Consider the following 20,806-nt stretch of genomic DNA (forward strand, 5'->3'; position numbering starts at 1 on the left):
ACATTTATATAAAACATTTAATCATAGATTAAAGAGTGGATGCTGATGTGCAGAGAGGCTGTGCAGAGTGTACCCCCTTTTATTTGATCTGTACCAGATTCATATTACATTGGATGTCACACATAGTTTAATTTAACTTTAATTGGGCTTGTATAACATTTATATAAAATGTTTAATCATAGATTAAAGGGTGGATGCTGATGTGCAGAGAGGTTGTGCAGAGAGAACCCCCCTTTTATGTCATCTGTAGCAGATTCATATTATATTGGGTGTCACACATAGTTTAATTTAACTTTAATTGTATATTTAGCTAATGCAGTGTTCTTAATTGAAGTATAAATTGAACCCCCCTTTTTTTTTTGCAAAAATTTTTTTATTAGATTTTAAGCTGCATTTATATATCACATACTTTACAATTCATACAATTATATATTATTATACAATTTTCAGTCAAATGATAGCAATTATAAAACATGATACAGTAATTTTCCCCTTTACAAATCTCTTTTTTTCCCCTTTTTTTCTCCCTTCCCCTTTACCTACCCATCCCCGCCCAACCGTATCCCTAGATATTCACCATTGATATTTATAGATTCTGTTGAACAAAAAACCAATAAAAAAAAAAAATAATAAAACAGAGTTTGGTGGCCCTTCTCCCTACTTCCATATTGCTTTCCATGTCTCAACAGGAGATTATGATACCCCTAAAACCCTCTTTTCCTCTATTGTGAAATGAGAGTCTATCCATTTCTTCCAGTTTTTTTAAAAAGACCTGTTTAGAGTTAGTGTTTATTCTACCATTTTCATAACCCTCAGCTAGAATTATCTTGTTCGTAATACGTTTCCAAAGAGCAAGGGGGGGAGGATCTGGAGACGTCCACCTTTTAACAATACAAAATCTGGCGAGAAACAACAGTTTTCTAAGTACATAATTTCCAAATACCCTATCCGCCTCCCTATGCCAAATGCCTAAAATACAGATGGAAAAGTGGAATGGGATTTGGGTATCAAAGCAATTTCCAATTTCTTTAATAATTTCTTCCCAGTAATTTTGTATTGATGGGCACGACCAGAGCATATGAACATCATCAGCGTTCTCCCTCCCGCACAGTTTACACCGGACCAATTCTCCTGAAAATAGTGAAATTTTTTTTGGGGGTATAATATGTCCTATGCAGGATTGACAATTGCGTCAGCCTATGTGCAGGGATTTTAAGTATTTTTTTTATATCTCTCAAGGTATCTACCCAGGCCTGATCTTCTACAATTCCCATTTCCTCCGTCCATTTTTCCCTGGGTCCATTGGAGAACCTACGGTGCCTTTGTGTAACTATAAAAGTGTATATTTTTTGGGTCTTAATCTTCCTTTTATTAAAGGTCCACATTAATCTTATAATTGAGGGTAAGCCCTCCCATTCCAGGACCGTCTTATTAAGAGAGGACCACCAATGGGCAATTGCACATGTGCAAAAAAACATGAAGGGGGGATCTCATATTCCTCTCTTATAACTGAAAATGGCCTTATTTTACCATTTCTAATAAGCTGGTGAACGTGGATTACTCCCTTCTCTATCCAGGGACGTTCTATAATGTCAGGTGTACCTAGGTTTACATTTTTCCATATGGGGGAGAAGGGGAGAATACCGTCAAGATCCCATAAAGATTTAATCTCACGCCACACTTGCATCATCAAAGATAGAGTGGGGTACATTTTCCTCATAGGCTGTCTATCCCAATTACCGGCCTCTAGGGCTTCCAATATGTTGAGTTTAAATGTATAATCCCCTGATCCAATCATACTACCAGGAAGGTCTGCCAGAGGAGAGCAATCCCAGGTCAAAATATGTTTAATTTGTGTTAAAAAATAGGCTTTTATATCCGGGAGGGTAAAACCCCCCTTTTTTGTGTTAAAAAATAGGCTTTTATATCCGGGAGGGTAAAACCCCCCTTTTCGTACGGCAACATCATAACCTCCAGTTTCAGACGTGGTTGCCTACCTCTCCATACTAGCTCCCTAAAAAGGCTTTCTATAATCCGGAAGATTTTTACTGGGAGCCAAATAGGAGCCGCAGCTAATACATAAAGGAGTTTGGGGAGAAGTTGCATTTTAATAAGAGCAATTCTACCCAACAAGTTAATGGGCAGTTTTTTCCACGTCCTGATCTTACTTTTGATATACCCTATCACTGGCATTATATTAAGCTCCACGTATCTAGTTATGTCTATTGAACATTTAATCCCAAGATATTCTACCCATCCGTTTACATCAATAGTCTTGAGTCCCCGAGGCATACACTTCTTCAGGGGGTCCACTGGCAGACATGCCGATTTCGAATTGTCGAATTTGACATGCCAGGGGTTCCAAAGCTATAGCAAACAATAACGGGGAGAGGGGGCAACCCTGCCTAGAACCTCGACCTAGTTTCAGTACCCTAGAGACTTCCCCATTCACCAGGATCCTGGCTGAGGGGCCTGAATACAAGGTTTTTATCAGATTTATAAACTTATCACCGAACCCCATTATCTCCTCCAAAGTTACCCATAGATAGTCCCATTTTATAGTGTCGAAAGCTTTAGAAGCATCCAACATTAGGATGGTACGTTCCCCCGGATTGGCTGGGATCAACTGGAGGTTGAGAAACAATCTCCTAAGATTGTCCATCGTGGAGCAGCCCGGCATAAATCCACGCTGGTCCACGTGGACCACACTCCTAACACATCTCTTTAATCTTTCAGCCAATAGTTTGGCGAACAGCTTGTTATCCGTGTTGATCAGGGAGATTGGCCGGTATGACTCTAGCTTGTTACTATCTTTCCCTGTTTTTGGAATCAATGTTATGAGGGCTTCCCTCATTGAAGGAGGAAGCTCCCTCTTAGTAATCGCATGGTTCCATACTTCCAAGAGACGGCTTATTAATTCATCTTTATATAACTCGTAAAGTTCAAACGGAATCCCGTCCGTTTATTTCCTCATGAGTTATCGGGGCCTCCAACAATGCTCTTTCCTCCGCTGATAGACACGGTAAAGAAATCTGCGAAAGATATTTCCTTAACTGTTCTCCCGTCATTGTACTCTTAGACTCAAAAAGTTCCTCATAATATTCTACAAAGGCCTTCTGAATATCTTCCGGCCGATGTAGAATACCACTACCTGGCCCTTCTATAGATTTAATTATCACCCGTTTTTTTTCCTCTTTAATTAAATTTGCTAGCATTCTCCCGGGGAGATTGGCTTCTATATAACCCTTTCTAGCGTAAACACCCATTTTCTTATTTGCTTGGGCCTGGATAAGATCAGAGTGTAGATTTTGTGCTTCTTCCCAGTTAACTCTATTTTGTTCCGAGGGGTCTGTCATATATTTTTCCTCAAGTGATTGTATTTTTTTTTCCAAATCCTGTGTATCTTTCTGTGTGACCTTCTTATACCTGTGAATTTGTGCCTTGAATATACCTCTAATAAAAGACTTGGCCGTGTCCCAAACTAAGTCCAGTGGAGAGATCCCCTTATTAAACAAAAAAAATTCATTAATTTGGTTTACCACCCAGTCATTTTTTCCTAGTGTATTTATCCATGATGGAGTGATTTTAAACCACCTAGTATTTATCTTTTTCCCTAAACTAAAGTTACATATTAAGGGTGCATGATCGGAAACCCCTCTAGTCCCATAAGTGCATGTCGTGCAAAGGGTCAAAGTGCTGGCATTAGTGAGTGCCATATCTAACCGTGAAAAAACATTATGAGTTTTAGAAAAATATGAAAAACCCCTTTTTTCTTTATTTAATTCCCGCCATGTCTCATACCAACCAAATGACTCCACCAGATTTTTAAGGATGTGAGGTTTGTGATAAGAACGCTTAGCCGGACCCAGCTGAGCTACGTCCACCTCTAAGTCCAAAATTGTGTTGAAATCCCCTATTAACAACGTGTATGTTCCCCCCATCTTTGTACAAAAGGTGAAAAATTCTACTATTATGCCTGTGGTAAATGGGGGTGGAACATATATATTACCAATGACCCATGATTTACCCTCTATAATACAATACACAAAAATATATTTCCCCTCGGAATCCACCTTTACTTGAATCTCCTGATAGTCCAAGTCCCGCCGAAAAATTAGTGTTACCCCTCTCGAGTATGAGGAAAAGTAGGAGTGATACATCCATCCAATCCATTTTTTCAGAATTTTGACCGCTGATTCTTTTTTTTTCATAACTAAACGCAAAAGATTTCATCCAAATTTTTAAACTAATTTGAAGTACAATGTGTCACGAGAAAACAATCTCAAAATCCCCTGGATATCTCATAGCGTTCCAAAGCTATAACCACTTAAAGTGACACAGGCCAGATTTGAAAAATGGGGCCGCGTCCTTTAGGCCAAAAGATGCTGAGTCCCGTAGGGGTTAAGGATACCTCTGCTTTGTGTGGTCTTTTATATCCTTGTTTTTTCAGCTGATAAGAGGTCGGGGTTGAAGTGAAGCGTCTGTTAATAACATGTCAGTAATTGCATGTCAGAGGCATTATTTGATATAATCCTATACTATACTGAATTATATCATATTATATAAAGCCTTGTATAGAAGATGTAAAAGCGATATACAATCAAATTGCGGGAGATTTATTGTTTTCACTGGAAATATGTTGAACATGCGCTATGACAATACATAAATATGGCGCTACTTCACACAACGCAATACATTTAGGTATGTAGACATTTTATCCAGAATGGTATATAAATCATAAATATAGTCAATATTAAATTGATTCTCATGTGGGTGGATAAATTGGTAAGTCTTTATTATGTGATAAAATAAATAAATAAACCATATCATAGGCGCATATTGATGTTTAGCAATTAATTATATGATGTTACTACACATATTATATATTGTTAAAATTTTTATAACAAATGCAAATAGTGAATTTAAAACAAGTTAGCAAATAACTAACACCAAAATGACATCCAGGATCAAGAACGGACATTAAGGCATGGATATTTCTAATGATAATGCAACATTATTTTGTTTTTAATTCCTGGAGGGAATTTAGTATTTAGCTGCATTATCCAGTGGTATTGCGATCGAATAGAAGACTCCTCATATCTTCATCTCTTTAAGGTAAGAAAATATTACTGGAAATGAAATGTAATGTATGAAGTATGTAATATAATAGATGGACTAGATACAGTGGATGCTGACAATACGGGCTGCAAAAGCAGTATCACTCTAACAACTTCTAATTTAGCATTGTTTCAATTCAGTAACATTTAGAATATACTGCATGCTAGGTAAGCTGCCGACTGCCTCCATGTCTAGTCATTGTGGGCCATGATGAGAAGTAATTATTGGCTTAAAAACATTAAGAACAAGATCATTGGAATGTACACCTTCTGTGTCTACTGTGTGCACTGTTTGTCTTAGGGCATTCAGACTTTGAGTATTTGCATTGAATATCTGTGCAAAAATCTAGATTAAAATCTGGAAAATGATTTTATTCTACCTCCCTCAAATATGAAGAGGGTTTCCGCAGTTTCAAGTAGAAAAAAATCACATGTGAACCTGTGAATTCTGCCATGGATTCTTAAATAAAAATGTATATCTGTTTTGAAATCCTTAACAAGTGTCCTTAGACTCACAGCCATGTCTAATGTAACTAAAATATGAAATGTTCTCTGCCACTTTAGTGACATAAAGTGTGAATAAATTGCTGTATAAATTTTTGCTCAATATTTAACTTTGTATTAAAGTTATATTAAACTCTGTGTTACAACATAGTAATATTTCTTTTTATCTGGGATTTTGTTTTTTGTATCAGAAAAAAGGGAGAAAGGGAAATAGGACTGAATCAAACACTGCATTAGATAAATATACAATTAAAGTTAAATTAAACTATGTGCGACATCCAATTTGATATGAATCTGCTACAGATCACATAAAAGGGGGTTCACTCTACACAACCTCTCTGCACATCAGCAGCCACCCTTTAATCTATGATTAAACATTTTATATAAATGTTATACAAGCCCAATTAAAGTTAAATTAAACTATGTGTCACATCCAATATAATATGAATCTGCTACAGAGCACATAAAACGGGGTTCACTCTGCACAACCTTCAGGCACCCACACATTATAACAACCCTGCACCCTCACATTACAGAACCCCATAAAAAAAGGGGCGTGTACTTCTGAATCAAATGGGGCGTGGTACCTGTCACTTTCAGGAAGTGGGCGGTTTGACATAAGGTATGGACGCTTTTCTACTCACCTTACATCAAAACAGTAATAAAAAGTGATCAAAATTTCGCACAGTCCACAAAAAGGTAGCAATGTATTACACAGCTCCGTACAGTGCAGTATGAAAAATTTATTAGCTTCAGAAGATTTTTGAAAATATATTAAAACACAATAAAACCTATGTAAATTTGGTATCACCGTGATCATACCAAACCAAAGAATAAAGTAAACATATCATATGGAGTGTACAGTGAAAGTCATAAAAAGTGAGCCCACAAGAAAGTGAAGTAAATGTTTTTTTTTCCAATGTCACCACATTTTTTTCAAAGCTTCCCAGGACATGGCATGGTATATAAAATAACGTCAGTGAGAAATAAAAATTTGTTACGCAGAAAATAACTCCTCACAGAGCTCTGTACACTGAAAAATGAAAAAGTTATAGATTCTTGAAGGTGCAGAGAGAAAAATGAATGAAAAAATGCTGTGACGCAAAGGGGTTAATCATAATTTGGGTCTTGTTGTAGGGAGACATGCTCCACATTTACTAAACATGGTTTATATGTAGATTTATTGTAAACTTTGAGCAGTTGGTATGAAGTTGTTCAAAATTGTGACTAACTAGAAGTTACCAGGATCCAATGAGTACTGTCAAATTTCAAGAATGTCAAGGGCCTGTATGGAGTACATCACTTCCTTGCACCATTTGTAGTAGTGATGGGCCCACATACACCACTTCCTATGTGGTCTAGTTTTGCAATTAGAAAATTCTCAGTTGATATATCTGGTATTGCACACCCAAGTCAGTTGATGTATGCTGTGGTCGTGTATTTTTTCCACCATTGGGTGACTTTAGAGCATAGATCCCAACCGTCTCGGTTTTGACGACTTTCACTCTGCGCTCCAAATAACACCTCTACTTTATTCTTTGGTTTGGACTACAGTATCGCGATGATACCAAATTTATACAGGTTTTATTGTGTTTTAATACTTTTTCAAAAATTAAACGTATGTGTACAAAAAACAAAAAAAATAATTTTTGCCATCTTCTTACGCTAATAACTTTTTCATACTTTGGTGTACAGAGCTGTGTGATATGTCATTTTTTTCCAAAATGAGCCGACGTTTTCATTGCTACCATTTTGAGGAATGTGCGACATTTTGATCATTTTTTATTACATTTTTTATGTCATGTAACAAAGTGTAAAAGTCGCTTTTCGAACATTTGGGCGCCATTTCCTGTCACGGAAGTCACCGCCGTCAATAACCGTTTTTATATTTTTATAGATCGGGCAATTTGGGATGCGGTGATACCTAATGTGTCTGTGATTTTTACTGTTTATTATGTTTTATATCAGTTCTCTGGAAAGCCACTGGCTCATTGTAATGGATAGGCAGAAGTCATTCAGCCTCGGGTCAGATGAAGACCCGTGGCTACCATGGCAACCAATCGCCGCCCCCCCGATGACATTCGGGGTTACCTGCGACGATCACAGTTAACATGGCGGCGCCCATGCACCACCATGCTTTAAGTGCCGCTGGCGACTTTGCCGGCGGCAAAGAAAAGGTTAACAAAGTTTAACCCCCGCAATCGGTGCAAGAACCGGCCACAGGTGTTAGCTGCGATATGCAGCAAAGCCCATCTCTGTATGAAGAGGGCTCAGCCTGTGAGCCCTCTTCATACACCCTTCATAGCTCCATGGCGGATATATCATAGCGTTAAGGGGTTAAATTAAATAAATGTATGCCCAGACTGGTATTTGAACCCCAGACCTCCTGCAATAGAAATAGGAGCCTCTACCCACTAGGCTATAACTTCAAGGGATGAGAGGATTTTATGTAACTAAGAGTTTCACTGTTACATTGTGACACACTGATGTATAGAGAGGGATCTTCTCAGAGAATATTATTGAGATTATTATTATGGAGATTATTATAATTGAGATTATTGATATTATTAGTATTGAGATTATTACTGTTGAGATTATTATTATTATTGATATTATTGATTGAGATGATTGAGATTATTACTATTATTGAGATTATTATTATTGAGATTATTAGTATTGAGATTATTGATATTATTATTATTGAGATTATTAGTATTGAGATTATTATTGAGATAATTGAGATTAAGATTTTTTATATTATTGAAATTATTGAGTTTATTATTATTGAGATTATTATTATTGAGATTATTACTATTGAGATTATTATTGAGATAATTGAGATTATTATTATTATTATTATTGAGATTGAGATATTATTATTGAGATTATTAGTGTGAGATTATTGAGATTATTAGTATTAAGGTTATTATTATTGATATTATTAGTATTGAGATTAGTGAGATTATTAGTATTGATATTATTATTATTGAGATTGAGATGATTATTATTGAGATTATTATTATTGAGATTATTATTATTGAGATTATTATTGAGATAATTGAGATTATTATTGACATAATTATTATTGACATTTTTATTGACATAATTATTATTAAAATTATAATAATAATGATAGTCTCCATGATAATAATAATAAAAATAATAATAATAATAGTGATCTCAATAATTACAATAGTAATTTCTGAGATGTATCTCTATATAGCAGTGCATGGAGCCTGTGTCACTGTGTAACAGTAAGACTTAGCCACAGAAAATCCTCCCATCAATAACCACTGGGCCCATAGCTTAGTGGATAGAGGCTCCAGCTCTGTTGTATGTAGAGTGTAGAGCTTGTGAATTCAATTCCCAAGCTGAGTAAAAAATTTTTTTATTATTATGGGGAGGATTATTATTCTTATTATTATGGTTATTATTATTATTATAAATAAAATGATTATTAGTAATAAATATTGGGGGCGTGGCCAGGGCGTGATAAGGGGTGTGGTTACGCGTGCCGCCATTTTGTCACTCTTTCTCTTCCGGAAATGTTGGGGGGTATGCTTTAGAGTTCTCACTAAAAAACCTGCAAAAACAAAAAGTCTGCACAAAAATTTGCGACAATTATACACCAGTGATAAATTTCCTCCCATGGTTCGTTTATTCCAGAACCGCAACTCAACAGAGGCAACATGCCAAAAGTAACAGTCTAATTGATTCAAATCCCAGGTCACTGGTTGGATTTTGTTCGGCCTAAAGGTGCTGGTTTAGGTAGCTTCAGGCTGGAGAGGTTAGAGTCTGCAGTGGTTCTATACAGGTTCTGTAAGGATCAGAGCTGGTGCAGGAGCAGGCCTGGTATCTGTAGGCTGTGTGTCTGGACAGCAGGTTTCAAACACATCTGCTCATCACTCCATCTTAGAAAAAACTCTCTGGAACTTTCTAGCCACAAGGTTTTATGAACTTTGCTTGAGAGTTGGCAAGTACGTGACCTATTGGTCACAATGTAAACATTTCCTTCCCAGGCAGATGTAATTCAACTGCAATACCATATATAGACCGTAGAGGGCATCAATATATCATGTTAAGGGTAAAGAGCATGTTTTTAAAGGCAACTTCCTATTAAACTACTCAGATTGCAGGATTAGTTGGCCATACGTCACCTACATCTGAAGGGCATTGGAAGCTGATAAAGTTGTAACATAACCGTCTGGCAGGCCATTACACTCGTCCACCAGGAAGAAGACAGGATAGACCAGGCAAGCATAGAGGGAAACATCTAAAACGAAATACATTTATTGCCAATAAATGTATGTGTGGTTATTCATTGCTGATAAATATTTATGCGTACAGTATTTAGTGTGATTTTACAGAGATGAGAGGCACAATTTTATTAGTCTGCCTAGGGCACCAAAATGCCTTGTCCTGGCCCTGGTGGGAGGTTCTTACAATATTGCACTTCTACGAGTTCTACCCCTGTTATATTTCTCCTAGACTCCCTTCAGCTCAAGCTTTTCTTTCCTTTTCCTATCTGTTTACCTCAGATAACAGGTCTGCTCTGACTGCCCACAACTGTGTAACTACCCTCTATAGTCTAATCCCAATGCTTTTTCAGTTGTACTTTAAAGAGTAACTGTGAAGGTTTTTTTTCAGAAATCAATAGCTCTTGGGATGTAAAACAACTTTGCCTATTACCTTTGTTACCTATATTCAGAAGTTTCTTTGCTATAGCCCTCAGATTACCTAATTTCTGCAATAGCTGCTTCCTCTCCATGTGCTGATTTGCCTTATGAGACCGTATCCTGTTTACACTGCAGATTCACAGGAGGGGAGGAGGTCATGTAACACTGAATGAAGCAGAGTTTGAATTGTGCAGAACAGTGAATGCAGATGTCTCATGCACAGAATACTGAGCTACAAGATCTCCCTGTTCCCTATCAGTCCCTCCATCTCAGTCTGTTATTCTACAGAACTTTATCCGTCTGTCTCTACTATTCCCGCTGCTCACTTCCCCCACCTTATCATCACTAGTATCAGTTCTGTGCAGATAACCCTATTATTAACCCTTAGTGCTCACAGAGCACAGGATATAGGCTGCATGTAACTGTTGTACTAATGATTTCTACCACTTATTACATGTTCCCTGCTCCTCAATGTGATTGAAGCTGCCAGGCTGTCACCATATACATCCTGTATGTGCTGTACATGTCCCCTGATCCTCCAGATCAAGGGTCCCGAAACTTTTTACATAGGGGGCCGTTCATTGTCTCTCTCAGACCGTTGGAGGGCCGGATAAAAAGCGGTTCATGTGACCGCATCTGTAATACACTGCCCCCCCCATTAATTATTTAATATGCTGCACCCCCTTGTGAGCTATTTTATATATTGGCCCAATGAATTAATTAATTGGGTCAATAAATTATTAAATATGCTGCCCCCCCCCCCCTATTAATTACTGGACTGTCCCTTAAAATTAATTGTTTCCTATGCTGCCCCTCCACCATTAGTTATTTTATGTAACCCCCCACCCACCATTAGTTATTTTATGTGCCCCCCCACCCACCATTAGTTATTTCATGTGCCCCCCCACCCACCATTAGTTATTTTATGTGCCCCCCCACCCACCATTAGTTATTTTATATGACCCCCACCCACCATTAGTTATTTTATATGCCCCCCCCACCATTAGTTATTTCATGTGGCCCCCACCCACCATTAGTTATTTTATATTCCCCCCGCCCACCATTAGTTATTTTATATGCCCCCCCCCACCATTAGTTATTTTATGTGACCCCCCACCCACCATTAGTTATTTTATATGCCCCCACCCCACCATTAGTTATTTTATATGCCCCCCCACCATTAGTTATTTTATATGCCCCCCACCCACTATTAGTTATTTTATATGAACCCCCACCCACCATTAGTTATTTTATATGAACCCCCACCCACAATTAGTTATTTTATATGCCCCTCCCCATCCACCATTAATTATTTTATGTTCCACCCCCACCCGCAAATAGTTATATGACCCCCGACCCACCATGAATTGTTTCATTATTAGGGCCACCCAGCCGGCACAATGTTTTAACTTCTATTAAAAAATGCTATACTCACCCCTTGCTCCCGCGTGACGTCATCACGCGGCCGCGCATGCAGGTTCAAAGAGCGATGTGCGCCGGGGTTGTCTTCCGGCCACATCGCTCCACCTGCATTAATAGTGCTCGAGAGGCCGATTCCGGCCGCATCGAGCACTATACTATGGCTGGCAGGAGCTTCCTGTCCGGAAGGACGGAGGCCCCTGCCCGACTGCCGAAGTCTGCGGTCCGATGCGACGGGGGCCGCATAGAAATGGTCAGCGGCCCGCATGTGGCCCGCGGCCGTAGTTTGGGGACCCCTGCTCCAGATAATGGAAGCTGCCAGACTGTCACCAGATACATTCTGCATGTGCACTGTGCAGTGTTCAGTGGATTTACTTGTAGGAAACTACAGACAGTCCCCGGGATACATACAAGATAGGGTCTGTAGGTTTGTTTTAAAGTTGAATTTGTATGTAACCCCAGCCAAATTTTTTTTGGTCTCTGTGACAATTGGATTTTTAAAAATGTTGGATTGTCATAAGAACCAGGATTCATTTACAGTCTGTAAAGCTTCATTACAGACACATTTGATAACTGTTATAGCTGTTTATTGTAGCCTAAGGCTAAAGCACAGTAAATTGCCAACATCCAGAGGTCCGTTTGTAACTAGGGGTCGTCTGTAAGTCAGGTGTTCTTAAGTAGGGGACCGCCTGTACATTGATTTAATGCTAAATTACTTTGAGAGAGAACACGAGGCATCATGGGATCTGTGGGCAAGCTAACTGGCCTCAGCCTGGGGGCATAGACTGGCATATATTAGGCTCCGCCCACTTCACCTCTGGAGAGAAAGATTTTTTTCAAACAGAAAATTCCATAACTTTGGAAAGAAAAGGATGAGCAGCACAAAGTAGGCATCGTTCTGTTTTTTCCAAGGAGGAATCAAATATAATAATTTGGTAAAATCACTATAGCTTTACATTTATGCTTTAATCGTCCCCTTTTCTGGAACCTTCTGGGGATGTACCCAATCAGAAGGGATGGCTTCAACCCTGCAGTTAAACCTGCAACAGTTGCTTGGTGTCAGAACTAGGCCCGGTTCTGTTTTAGGAGAGTGTAATAGAAATGAAAAACTGAATGTAAGCAGAAGATCTTCTGTTCACCTTTCTTTCCATATAAACCTTACTTTATATTTCATTACCTATCTGTTTTTTATAGTGGAAAAATGACTCAATGGTCGGGTCAATGGTCGTGTCAAACTGAGTGAGTATTTTTTAGGGTTTTTTTGGTACTTGATATCAACGTAATAGTATTGCAAGCAGAGAATAGGATATCTTCTTTTATTTATTTTTTTCCAGATGGGGGAGATTGCCAAATTTCATATAAAAAAATCATAAAAATCAAATAAAAATCCAAAAAGAGGATTGCTTTTTTCATTTTCCCTAGAGAGAGTTAATAAATGTTGTTATAATAAATGTGCCATTAAATTATACTAATCATCTTGGGAAAAGATCCCTAATATGGCTACATTGATGGAAATGTAGTTTTTGCCATAAAAACAAAATTGATTGGTAATGAATGCATGAAACAGGCCGGTCACTAAGGTGTTAAAGGGTATTTAAAATATTGTTTCCATGATGTCCCATTCATATATTTTTTTTATTTCTATTTTTTTATTTTATTTATTTGTAACTGTTTATCTATATAAAGGAGAATCCATACACCTTAAACAGGAACTAAAGAAATATATTATTTGGAATGTGACTGTATTACTAATGTGAGCATAATTTCCTGGCAGCCAAATAGCAGTAAAAGACATTGCTGGTCATCGCAGTACTACTTGCAGATGCCAGGGGGAAGGGCGTTGGTTTATTATAAACAGTGGAGTGCTTAAAACTTGGCATTTAAATAAGGTTGCAGCAAAAAAATTGGCACGCTGTCCTATTTTCCCATATTACACAACTCTCATTAAGCTGTCACAAATAAACAACACCTAAAAGTTGAAAGAATGCTGTTAACTCTTTTTTTGTTAGATAATAATCTGATCTATTTTTTAACACCTGAACCAAAATAATAAACAAAGTACATTTACAAAGAATTCCACTCCTTTGTAACCCCACCTTACAAGCAAGAAAAATAAATAAAGTAGTGCAAAAAAGAGAAACAGAGATAAATTATGATCCACCGGAACTTTTCCTTTCCTTACCTGTGGAAAATTTTCATTTAAATTCATGTTGCTTATATTGATGAGTGAACCCAAACCCCCAAATTCTGGTCCAGACTGAACATGGCGATGTCAGGCCCCTTTCTGGACCCTTTCATGGTAAGAACTGCTCCAGCTCCACCTACAGGAGGCGTCAACTTCCAGGTGGAAAGGCTTCTCTCTATCTGGCCATGTGAGAACTGGGGCTGAGGCAAAGACAGACTTTAAGTTAGAGGAAGCCTCTTCAGTCGCTTGAGGCCACTGAATTGGCATTGGCACCATTCTTACTGATTGCCATGATGGGGGACACAAGGTAGGAGAAGTGCAGAATTAACTGCCTGTAATCATTTGCAAAGCCAAGGAACCCCTGTATTGCATGTAGTCCTACTGGACGAGGCCATTGAAGGACCGCAGACAACTGGGAAGATTTTATCGGTGGACCCCGGTCAGAGATAATATAGCTCTGAAATTTTTTAGGTATTTCAATGCAAAAAAATGGGTCAGAACAGGTTGGACTCCTTTATTCTGAAAATGGTGCTGGAGACCAAGAGAAGGCGGAGTTACTTAATAGGTTTTTTAGCTCCGATTATACAATAGAAGAGAGAACTTCTGACTTGGGTGGTGCCAGTACGGGTCATGCACCCTGTAATATACTAGACTGGCTAAATGTAGACATTATCCAATCTAAGCTCAATAAAATCAATGTGTACAAAGCACCTGGACCAGATGGGTTACACCCCAGAGTTTTTAAAGAACTCAGTTCTGTTATTGCTGTACCACTGTCTAAAATCTTCAGGGATTCGGTTATGTCTGGTGTGGTGCCAAGTGACTGGCGCAAGGCAGTGGTGCCAATATTTAAAAAGGGCTCTAGAACTTCGCCAGGCAATTACAGGCCTGTAAGCTTAACTTCCTTTTTTGGGGAAAGTATTGGAAGGGTTAGTAAAAGACTACATACTGGAGTATGTGACATCAAATAGAATAATAAGTGACAGCCAGCATGGGTTTACTAAGAATAGAAGTTGTCAAACTAACCTTATCTGCTTCTATGAAGAGGTGAGCAGATGCCTCGATGGAGGAGCAGCTGTGGATATTGTGTTCTTGGACTTTGCAAAGGCATTTTACACTGTTCCTCATAGACGCCTGATGGGTAAAATTAGGGCTATTGGTTTGGCAGAAATCATTTGCAATGGGATTGAAAACTGGCTGAAGGATCGTATCCAGAGAGTTGTGGTCAATGATTCCTACTCGGAATGGTCACCAGTTATGAGTGGTGTACCTCAGGGTTCTGTTCTTGGCCCACTACTATTTAATATATTTATTAATGATGTAGAGGTAGGAATTAAAAGCACTGTGTCTATTTTTGCAGATGACACCAAACTGTGTAGTGTAATACAGTCTATGGAGGATGTTCATAGGCTGCAGGGTGACTTGGACAAACTGAATGTTTGGTCATCCACTTGGATGAGGTTTAATGTGGATAAATGTAAGGTTATGCACCTGGGGGCCAATAATTCAAAGGCAAAATATGTCCTTGGGGGAGTAAATCTGGGAGAGTCCCTTGTTGAGAAGGACCTGGGGGTACTAGTAGATCATAAATTGAATAACAGCATACAATGTCAATCAGCTGCCTCTAATGCTAGTAGGATCTTGTCATGTATCAAAAGTGGTATGGACTCTCGTGATAGGGATGTAATATTACCACTATACAAGGCACTGGTTCGGCCACACCTGGAACATGCTGTCCAGTTCTTGGCACCGGTCCATAAAAAGGATGCCCTGGAGCTGCAGAGGGTTCAACGTAGAGCCACAAAAATGATAAGGGGTATGGAGGGTCTTAGTTATGAGGAAAGATTAAAACAACTAGATTTATTTAGTCTGGAAAAGAGACGACTATGAGGGGACATGATTAATTTATATAAATATATGAATGGTCCATACAAAAAATATGGTGGTAAGTTGTTTCAGATTAAATCAAAAGACGAGAGGGCACTGTCTCCGTTTGGAGAAATCAAGGTTTAATCACCGGAGGCGACAGAGCTTTTTTTACTATTAGAACTGTCAATCTGTGGAATAGCCTGCCTCAGGCGCTGGTCACAGCAGGGACAGCGGAGAGATTCAAGAAGGGTCTAGATGCCTTTTTACACCTAAATAACATTGATTGTTATGTTATATAGAATTGTTTTCCCTAAATCCCTTCCTCATCCAATCCCTACCCTTCCTTGGTTGAACTTGATGGACAAGTGTCTTTTTTCAACCGTATAAACTATGAAACTATAGCTGAGCAAGTCCCTAAAGATGTCGTTGAAAATCTCCTTGAAGAAAGAAGGTGCGTTACAGAGTCCAAACGGCATCACCAGGTACTCAAAGTGTCCGTCACGAGTGTGAAGGCTGTCTTCCACTCATCACTTTTGCAAAAACGGATGAGGTTAAAGGCCCCGCGGAGGTCCAGTTTGGAGAAGACCTTGGCACCACGTATGCGGTCAAATAACTCAGTAATCAAAGGCAGAGGATAGCGACTCTTAACAGTGACTTTGAACCCTGCACCAGCCGGAGATGAGGATTTACGTATGAATGGTTCAGCTTGATGTAATCTAACATTACTGCGGTTTCGGGCACAGAGAGTGGGTACACCCGACCCCGAGGAGGAGACGTACCTGGCAGCAGGTCATAGGGCAGTCGTAGGAATGGTGCGATGGCAAAGTCTCTGCTTGCTTCTTCGAAAAGACATCAGCAAAGTCTTGATAGGAAACTGAGAGACCCTCCAGAGACTTGGGGACCACGGAAGAGACCATGCCAGGTACTGGATGAGGAACTACCATACAGCGAGACTGGCAATCACCCCTGGCAATCAACGAAGAATCACCCCTGTCTTCCAGTTAAAGACAGGTGTGTGGAGCTGCAACCAGGGAATGTCTAACAAAAGGGATGAGGTGGAACGAGGCAGCACATAGAAAGACAGTCTCTCTTTATGTAGAGCTCCAAATTGCAGGAACATTGACTCTGTGAAGTACCGGATCGGAGAGGATTTGGCCACTGACCAAGGGGTTTCTCAAGGCAGAAGGAATGTGATGCCTGGTGACCACAGCAGCATCCACAAAGTCTCCCGCAGAACCAGAGTCCATGAAGGCAGAAACTTGAAACTGGCTGCCTGAGCCATAGCTGAGGAGCATAGGGATGTTCTAGCGTGCTCTCACCTAGGGATGTTTCTCCCAAGAACCCTAGGTGAGGACGGACAGGACAAGACCCAAGGAAATGTTCTGGACTGGCACAATAGACAGAGGTCCTCCTGATGGCGCCTGGAACATTCCTGGGGAGAAATCTGAGCTCTATCCACCTGCATAGGTTCATCTGCAGCGGTCACAGCAGGAGGCTGAAGGGGTCTTTAGGAAGGCAGGGGCCAGGCGAAGAAAACGTTGGACCTGTACTTGCGCCTGTTCAAGATGCTGTTCGCCAGAGTGCTCCATAAACCGGATATCTATCCAAGCGGCCAGAGAGATGAGACCACTCATAGTAGATGGCAGGTCACACGCATCTTTAACTTGTTCCGAAAGTCCCTTCTTAAAGGTCACAATCTGCTGTAAAGCAGGTTAGACTTGCTGCGGCATGGAACCACCAGGTTGTTTCACAGGTGCGACTTTGTTCATGGTGGCAGCCAAGGCGAGGTACACAGACGTTAGGCAGAATCGTAGTCGGGGACAGGCAGGAGGTCAGGATGGGCAGCAAGGAATCCGAATTGGGGACGTAGCGATAGGTCAATGCAGGCAGAACAGGATCAAAATCAATAGAAGAACCGATTTCACAACGGGAATACAGAACAATAGCACAAGGCATAGCACAAGCTTTTTCTAAGGCTGTGAGGCACAAAGATCCGGCAGGGAGAGGCTGTTTTTTTAAGGGTTGCTGGGAAATGGCCACCACCAATTAACGGTGGACAGCCGACGGACTGGAAGCAGGAGCGAGGATGGATAAGTATATGTCTTGGAGCGCGGGGGCAAAATGAGAGGCACGGGTGAGCCCGTGACCTGAGACATAGGTTGCGGGAGGACCCGTGACAACTAATATATTCTCTTACTCATTCTTAATACTGTGTCACGGGGCACTAGGACACAGAGGGGTTACGGGTGAGCCCACGACCTGAGACATGGGTCCCGGGAGCACCTGTGACCCATGTGACATTCGGGTTCGGACTCCTTGCCTCCAGTTGCCTCCTATTTCTACTCAGCTTCCTCCTCTCCTGCTTCTTCATCCATTTCAGCACAGCCATGTGGAAACGGCCATGCTGAAATTCTGTCTGGACAAATCACTACAGATTGTCCTTGAGCTGTTGACAGGCATCCAGGAGCAGACAGATGAGTGGTTTCTGCTGCTGAACCTTAAAGGACATCTACGAGCAGTTTATGGGTGATAGTCTGTCCCACAATGTACTCTTGTTACGTTATCTATTCACGTCCCCCACTTAATTGTTATTCAACCCTCTCTGCTGCTTGGTCAGGACAGACAACAGGTGACATCATCTGGCTGCATAGAAATTTTGTGCATGTGCAAGATCTTCTACCTTGCGCAGCCACAGTGGAATGTGCGAGATTTATAGACAGCCGGGTGACGTCACTGGCTGTCTGGCCCGAGCGAGCAGCAGGGAGACATGAATAACAAATAAGGGGGAAGGTGTGAATAAATTAATGAGCGGAGGAGCCAGGAGGCGCTCAATTCGCCTGAGCAAGAGCGCCTCTGGATCATTTGCATATTTTTATAAGCTTATTTTCTGGTTAATGCAGACCCTCCAAAGTTAGCTGAAAACGGGTCAATCATCCCCAGGAGGTAACAAGCGTACATATGTAAGACAGTCTACCACCCATAAACTAGTGGTAGATGTCCTTTAGGCAACACTGTGCAGAACCTAGTAGCCGCCTTGGCCCAGACCAAGCGTATGTGCTCAACCTGGTGGTGTAGTGTTTCCTTGCGAATTACGCAGACAAGCCACAGTTGTCACATTTTTGCTGCTTGCCTATTCGCACTACAGAGGAACTTTGGCCCTCCCGCACACAGCCTCATTTGTAATGTACCAACCAGGTGGAATTCCACTTTGCATATGCTGGAAAGCGTAATTCAGGCATTAGTTGAATTTAAGTTTCAGAACCCAGGTCAGTTGAAGTAGTGAACAGCATAAACTTCACCACCAGCGAGTGGGCCTTCGTGGGGGACATTTGTGTTATGCCGCACTACTTCCAATATCCTACCAATATGGTCTATGCTGATGACAACATTGTCAGCGCTAACATCCTCATCCTTCCTTTGATCCTTCAGAACATGATGAAGGATGTAATAGTTTGTATTTTTTAAATCAGAAGTGCCGCACTCTCGGTAGTGGGTGATGCTAATTGTAGGGAGTCTGCCTAACCTGACTCAATCCTGGACACTGATAAAGACTGTACTTGACAGAGGTCGAGATGACCGACAAGTTGTAACACTAGTGATATGTTATGTTTCTGTTCAGTTAAAATGATTTCACCTGATATGGTGAATGTTAATAATTGATAGATTACACTGTTTCTACATACAGTACATTCTCAACCGAAGATTCTCATTGCGGCAATGTAAGGGCTTTTTTCCTTTGTTCCTCTTTGCTTATACTATGAGTCATTGATATTCAGAGATAAACTTTTCTTATCTTCTGGCACTAATGTGTATATGTGGTACTTTGATGATTCTGTTTTACTGTATGTGATAACATTGCATCAGAGGTCCGTATTCATGATCATGAATAAGGACGAAAGCACACTAGTCCGAAACTCGTAGATCCTATTTTGGATGTTATGCAAGATGTGACCTTGCGTTTTTTAACATTTTATACAATAAAAATCATTTATTTTTGAAGAAGAAATCGAGTGCTGGAATACCTTTGTTTTTTCAACTTGTACATAGCTCAGTCATCCGACAGGACTGCTTATTCCGTGCACCAGGAGCTGGAGTGAAGTCGGACCTTGTCTACATTGAGAATGCAAACGTGAGTGAGCGGTCACCTTTTTTTTTTCTCTTACTTCACTGCTCTGTCAGAAGTGCACGGGACGTGAAGAAGGCTCCCAGCGCCGGCAGTGTGTGACGTCACTATGCTGCCGGCACTGCGCGCCTTACTCCTTGCATAGAGGAGATGCCGGGAGGAAGATGGAGGATGAAGGACGGAAAGGGGTATGATCGCGGGAGTGAAGAAATGTAAGTATTACAGTTTATTTTTTTGTGTGTGTATTGGGGTCTGGGGCCTTCCTAAAGCTATTAATGAATAGGGACTACAGGCAGTCCCCAGGTTACATACAAGATAGGGACTGTAGGTTTGTTCTTAAGTTGAGTTTGTATGTAAGTCGGAACTGTATACTTTATCATTGTAACCCCAGCCAAATATTTTTTTGGTCTCTGTGACAATCGGATTTTAAAAATGTTGGGTTGTCATAAGAACCAGGATTAACAATAAAGCTTCATTGTAGACACCAGTGATAACTGTTATAGCTGTTTTTTGTAGCCTAAGGCTAAAGTACAGTAAATTGCCAACATCCAGAGGTCCGTTTGTAACTAGGGGTCGTATGTAAGTCAGGTGTTCTTAAGTAGGGGACCGCCTGTATACCTAAACTACTATTACCACTAATAACTGTGCAGGGAGCCGTTACTATATAATAACTGTGTGCAAGGGGCCGTTACTGTATAATAAGTGTGTGCAGGGGGCCGTTACTGTATAATAAGTGTGTGCAGGCTATTATAAGTGTGTAGGGGGGACATTACCAGAAGTGTGTAGGGTCTAGGGGGTTTTCATACAGTAGCAGGTGGGCAAGGGGGAAGGAATACTCATGAGGGAAACAATCAGCAGCAGTAGGACATACTTCACAGTATGGAGCTATGTGTGTGGTGTAATTTTTTGCGAC

At 40.3% G+C, this 20,806-nt stretch overlaps 1 protein-coding gene across 1 annotated transcript in view; it reads right to left on the reverse strand.

The window, feature by feature from the left end:
* Nucleotides 1-2,942: 2,942 nt before the first annotated feature.
* The window catches only part of LOC140128467 (uncharacterized), a 41,669-nt gene continuing 23,805 nt past the window's right edge, over nt 2,943-20,806 (reverse strand). The window contains exon 2 of the mRNA XM_072150173.1: nt 2,943-3,503. Coding sequence (XP_072006274.1) covers nt 2,943-3,503 — 561 coding nt within the window. The remainder of the gene's footprint in view (nt 3,504-20,806) is intronic.

Source organism: Engystomops pustulosus, chromosome 4 (genome assembly GCF_040894005.1).
Source record: "Engystomops pustulosus chromosome 4, aEngPut4.maternal, whole genome shotgun sequence".
Lineage (NCBI taxonomy): Eukaryota > Metazoa > Chordata > Amphibia > Anura > Leptodactylidae > Engystomops > Engystomops pustulosus.